The sequence below is a fragment of the Arvicola amphibius genome, chromosome 13 (genome assembly GCF_903992535.2).
Source record: "Arvicola amphibius chromosome 13, mArvAmp1.2, whole genome shotgun sequence".
In the NCBI taxonomy this organism is placed as follows: domain Eukaryota; kingdom Metazoa; phylum Chordata; class Mammalia; order Rodentia; family Cricetidae; genus Arvicola; species Arvicola amphibius.
Genome location: NC_052059.1, coordinates 43,866,323 through 43,872,322, shown reverse-complemented (window position 1 = coordinate 43,872,322; position 6,000 = coordinate 43,866,323). Strand labels below are relative to the sequence as shown.

The 6,000-nt window shown below is 53.7% G+C and overlaps 1 protein-coding gene across 1 annotated transcript; it reads left to right on the top strand.

Annotated features, from left to right (window-relative positions):
• The first annotated feature begins 453 nt into the window (after window positions 1-453).
• Dok2 (docking protein 2) lies at window positions 454-4,581 on the top strand. The gene is made up of 5 exons (XM_038310274.1): window positions 454-586; window positions 1,545-1,826; window positions 2,053-2,140; window positions 2,821-3,005; window positions 3,581-4,581. Exons 1-5 carry the CDS (start codon window positions 515-517, stop codon window positions 4,193-4,195), a joined length of 1,242 nt encoding a protein of 413 aa, XP_038166202.1. The 5' UTR covers window positions 454-514; the 3' UTR covers window positions 4,196-4,581.
• Window positions 4,582-6,000: the final 1,419 nt, after the last annotated feature.

The window sequence follows — 6,000 nt, the reverse complement described above, 5'->3', positions numbered from 1 at the left end:
GTATATTACTGGGCCTTTGGCTTATCTTTGCCTGAGTTGGGAGATGCAGGATCTGGCCTTATAGGCCCTTCAGACTATCCCTACCTTTAGTCTTCTCTTTTCAATGAGTGTGGACTTATTCCCAAGGTCTCTTTCAGCTTGATGTATTTAACATCCAGTCTGAACTACGAGCCCTCATTACTGATTTTCTAGTACAACTTAATTTTTGAGTCTCTTTGTTCTTAGGTTTCAGTCCCTCACACCAGCTTCTGTAGAAGTGTGAAATTTTGCCTTTTTGGAAATTGTATGTTAGTGGAAATGCAGGAAGGAAGCTTCAGCATGAAGTGTACTCATAAAAAAAAAAGCACACACAAAGCAAGAAACCACAGGGCCTATCAGCCTGTCGTCATCAAGCAGACTAGAATAGTGTAAAAGACTCTAGGCAGAGAGGAAATGAACTAGAGAGAAGGGGGAACAGGCCCAGAAGAGAGAGGAGAGAGGTCAGAGGCAATGGCAGTGGGGCGCTGAAGTGGCCATGGTCAGGATGGAGGAGGCGGTCGTGAAGCAGGGTTTCCTGCATCTTCAGCAGCACCAGACCTTTGGCAAGGTGAGGGCAAGGCTGGGCTGGGGCTGGGCAGAGCAGCTGTGTGGAGGAGGGTGTCGTGAATTCCCTGGGGCAGAGGGGATGGATCTTCACGTCCCTGACCCTCCTGTGACCATGTGCTCCACCGTTTTAGACAAGAGCCCAGGGACGAGGCCTGCCTTCTTAAGGTGCCTTGCCTCCTAACCCAGGCCCCAAATGACCCTCTTGGCTGAGGGCTGTTTGTCCTCGTGGGTGGGGTGGAGAAGGAAGCAGCTGCTGACTTCATCTCTTTTTTTTTGTTTTCTTGCTAATTATTGGATTGGGGGGTAATGTGGAAGGGTGCGGAAGGGAAGAGTTGGGGGCCAGTTTGGGACCACAGTAGAAGTCCCTTTCCCCTTAGCTGAGAAGCTATGCCCCCAGGCTGTTCCAACCTCCCCCTCCCCTAGCCTCTTTGAAGATAATCCTCTGCCTCCTGCCATTTAGCCCAGCCCCCACCTCTCCCTGTCTTGGTCTCTATCTCTAGGTGTGTCTCTCCTGGTCCAACTTGTTAATTGGTGAGACAAAAAGGGAAGTTGCTGGAAGCCTTGGAGTCAGAACCTTCCTAGGGAATGAGGACTTGTCCTCAGTCTAGGCTGCCCACTCCTAGTTCCAGTCCGGCTTTCAGTGACTCAGGCTTTTCTCCCCAGTACCTGACAGATGGGCCTGTTGTCTTCCTGCACTCTGCACCCATAGGCCATTTACTGTGGTCCTCGCCTGGCTTGCCCGTCCCGGTCTCCTGGCTAACCTTCAGCTCTCACAAGCATTCTCTCTGTTGTCCTCACTGGCTCTCTGGTTCTGCGATGTGCACCTCTTTCTCCCCATCCTGTGTTGCTGCCCCAGCCCCACACTCCCTCCCACAGTGGTTCCTTTTCTCCCTTTTGATGACTGTTTCTCCATCTCTGGTGACTCCCTCTTGGCCTCTACCTGTCATGCCCGGGCTCAGAAGTGGCGCCGGTTCACAGCCGTGTTATATGGAGAGTCTGGCTGTGCCCTAGCCAGACTGGAGCTCCAGGATGGCCCAGAGAAGACGCGGCGAGGAGAGGCCACTCGGAAGGTTGTCCGCCTCAGTGACTGCTTACGGGTGGCTGAGGTAGGCAGTGAGGCCAACAGTCCCCGGGACACCAGTGCCTTCGTCCTGGAGACCAAGGAGCGTCTGTACCTGCTGGCAGCCCCCTCAGCAGAGCGCTGTGACTGGATACAGGCCATCTGCCTGTTGGCTTTCCCGGTGAGGGGTACAAAGCAGCCCACAGGCACACCGGGGAGGGCGGTGTTAGATACTTCCTGCGGGCAGGTGGTTGAAGAAACAAAGCCCTTTTTAGGAGCGTTCTTCCTGATGGGAACCAGAGTTAAAGTGCAGTCAGAGCCAGCAGGCTGGGTGTGCACTGAAAGCTTGGGTCAGAGGGAGGCCTTGGGGTGGGATTTGGTGGTAAGACCTGGGACCACCTCCTCAGGGGCAGAGGAAGGAGCCCCCGGGACTGGAGGAAAAGACAGACAGACCCTGCATGGAGGAGAATGAATTGTATAGCAGCTCTACAGCAGGTGAGGGGTAGGCCCGAGGGGCACTCTCTCCGTGTGGGTGGAAGGTGTGGGCTGGCTACAGGGCCAAGTCTTCCTGTCCTGTGGTTACCCTGGGCCCTGCTTATCAGGATCTCTTCCTGGTGTCTTGGTGTGGCCCAAAGGTGGTTGGCGCCCAGCCTGCCCCCCCGTGTCACCTTTGGCTCACCCTGTCATGCCTGATGGAGGCTGAGGGTCTTGGTCTTGACTTTCTCTTTGTGGGATCTGAATGTTTGTCTGGGGGGGGAGGAATGCTTTCTGTCGGGGCGCCACTGTGCAGGTGCTCTGTGAATGGGGAACACAATGCTGATAAGAGAGGCCCAGTTCTTGCTTTGAGGGCTGGTGATGGAGCTTCATCTGTTGCTTTAACAGCAGGGTCCTAGGGGAGAGACAGAGTTGAGCCGCAGAAAACCAGGCTGTGGCTCTGGCAATACTGGCAGGAAGGATGTGGCCCAGAATTAGGATGAGGTGGCCCAGGGCATGAATGGCACTTTCTAGGGGAGGAGGTGGGGTCAGCAGCCCAGGCTTTAAGATCCGTGGTGTGGTCATAGGTAACACGGGGCAAATTTTTTTTCCCCCGAGAACCTCTGGCATGCTTACCTCAGATGGGTAAGGAGGCCCACTGTTTCCTGTAGCTGCCTCTTTGTTTTTCATCTCCTGCCCAGGGGTCTCCTGTAAGGAATACGCTGTGACCATGAGACCCACAGAAGCCAGCGAGCGGTGCCGGCTCCGAGGGTCCTATACTCTCCGGACCGGGGTGAGCGCCCTGGAGCTATGGGGTGGCCCTGAGCCAGGCACACAGCTATATGACTGGCCCTACAGGTTTCTTCGACGCTTTGGGCGGGACAAGGTGAGTGAGGGGTTGACCTGGGCAGGATGAGACCAAAGATGAGCTACCTAAGTGGGACAGTCAGCAAGGGCCGGAGAGCCGACAGCAGAGGTGGGAGAACCAGGGAGGGGAAAGGGGTGAAGGCTAAGAGGTCTGGGTGAGGAGAGAGATGAGCTGAAGGGGTAGGGAGGGTTGAGGAGCGGCTGGCATTTCTTGTCAGTCAGTTCATTTGTGAGTGAAAGGGAGGGAGGGAGAGAGAGAGAGAGAGAGAGAGAGAGAGAGAGAGAGAGAGAGAGAGAGAGAGAGAGAGAGAGAGAGCATTCGTGTCAGGAAGAAACAGTTGGCCAAGCACACAACTATAATGTTAGCAGTAAAGGAGGCTGAGGCAGGAGAGGGTTGGAGGCCCGGCCCGGGCTATGTAGTGAGAGCCTTTCCCCAAATAGACAGCAACCAACCCCAACAAACAGGGGCAGAAGAACAAGAGCATGAACAAAAGTCTCTGATTGAGGGGTACTAGGGCTAAAACATCTAGAACATATTTGGGTGGGGTCCAGAAAACAATGGTGCCAAAAATATCTCTCCTCCCCTTACCACAGGTAACATTTTCCTTTGAGGCTGGTCGACGCTGTGTCTCTGGAGAAGGCAACTTTGAGTTTGAAACAAGACAAGGCAATGAGATCTTCCAAGCCCTAGAAGAGGCTATTGCTGCCCAGAAGAATGCCGCCCCTTCTGGGCCTCCAACCCTGCCAGCCACAGGGTCCATGATGCCCGCTGTGCTGCCTCGGCCTGAAAGCCCCTATTCCCGGCCCCACGATTCTCTGCCTTCTCCTTCCCCTGGCACACTGGTGCCTGGCGTAAGGTCAGGGGGCCCCGAGGGGGAGTATGCTGTACCCTTTGATACAGTGGCTCTCTCCCTAGAGAAGAGCTTCAGGGGCCTTCTGAAAGGGCCTCGACAGCTCCTTCCTGACCCCCTGTATGACAGCATCCAGGAGGATCTTGGGGCTCCTCCACCCGACCATATATATGATGAGCCCGAGGGCATGGCTACCCTCTCCCTATATGACAGACCGCGGGAGACTGTGGGGGAGACATGGAGGGAGCAGCCTACTGCTGACGGGGGTCCCAAACCCCAGCAGCAAGATTCCTCTGTGCCTGGCTGGCCACAGGTAACGGAGTATGACAATGTCATACTTAAAAAAGTCCCAAAGTAAGGGGGTGGCCAAGAGATGGGAGATGTGGTCCCCAGGGAGGTCTTTGGAAGCGGTGGAGGCTTCTGCTAGAGACCTCTGGTCTTGAGCCCCAGGCTGTTTACTGTTTGAGTCACCGGTCCTGAGCAGGAAGAAGGCCCTGGAGGGACCCACCCTCCTCCCACGACTTTTCCACTTCCTCTGCCTGCCTTGGGTCTAAAGGGAACTTGGGTCATTTCTGCTAGGAGACAAAAGGATTTCCACAGATACCCTGGTTCCTTGGTTTGTACAGGCCTTCTGTGTACAGACACTCCCTTTCTGGGACAACCCTGGCTTCCAGTTTGCAAGGAAGGTGACTGTTGTCCCTCAGTCTCCCAGAGTTTTCTAGTCATTAAACTAAGTTTGAACTACTCCATTGTGGCCCGAGTGCTGTATGTGTGTGTTGGGTGAGTGCTTTGGCTGACCCACTGAAGGCTTCTTCACCCAGCTGTGAAGCCTTCCCTGGACCTAGGCTGGGGACCTCAGCATTTGTCCAGAGTCAGCGGCCCAAGAAGGTCTGGGTGCCTCGGAAAAATGTTTATCTTAATGTTGCCATAACTGGATGTCATAGGCTAGGTAGCTTAATAAGAAGAGAGATTTTGTTTGTTTGTTTGTTTGTTTCGGCTTATGGGTCTTCAGGCTGGGGAGTCCACAAAGTGGGCATCCAGTCAGGGCTTCTTCTTCTTGCACGGTAATACCACAGAGGGCACCATGTGCCCAGAAGACAGCAAGTATACCAGAGAGAGAAGGCACTAGCGCACGGATGGCTTAATTCATCCGCGGAGCCAGTGCCCTCATCCTTCATTGCCCAGTCACCCCCCAAAGGTCTCACCTCCAAACCCACGAGCATGTAACTTTGGAGACTTTTTTTTTCCAACACATGAAATGTGAGGTTCATCCAAAGCATGAAAATCTTCAAACACGTCTACTTTTCCTCAAGGACAGAAAAATGGCAGTGGATGTACCAAGGGTTGGTGGAAAATCTGGATCACAGGGAAAACTTGGCATTTAACTTTTTTTACATTTATTTACTTATTTTGTGTGTATGGGGAGGCATAAGTGGAGGTCAAAGGACAACCTGCAGGACTCAGTTCTCTCCTTCCGTCATGTGAGTTCCAGGCCATTGAACCCAGGCCATCAGTCTTGGTGACCTTTACCGGCTGAACTGTCTCATCAGCCCCAAGACTTGGAATTCATTATTGTGTCCTTTATGTGCTAGGAATAAGACTTACCTGTTGAGTGGCCCTGCATGGATGTGTGCCACATTCATGCCTAGTGCTCACGGAGGCCTGAGGAAGGTGTTGGATTTACAGATGGTTGTGAGCTGCTATGTGGGTGTTGAGAACTACACCTGGGACCCCTGGAAGAGCAGTCAGTACTTAACTGGCTACTTCCCTTTATAATTTGAGGATGTCTGTGACACCATGGGAGCCAAGAGCCCTTGCAGCCCTGTGCTTTCCCTTAGGGCCCGAGACCCTCTTGTGTCCAGTTTCCCCACAGACTCTGTGTCCTTATGGTTTCTCTTGTGCACAAAACCTGAGCTGGTGGAGAGGGGAATGGTCAGGTATTTCTCAACTTAGTCCAGCCAGCCCATTCAATGAAACACCATGTATGTGAAGCTGTAGGATTCCCTGGCGGCAGGGCGTGAGACGCTCAGAGAGACAAGGCACGGATGTCTGTCCTTGAGAAGGGGGCATAAGTGCCACACAGTGGATACGAGTTGTGAGTGAAGGTGTAGGCCTAAGAGGAGACAGACTGCGGGAGGCAGTCTGGGTGGGTAGGGGTCAAGG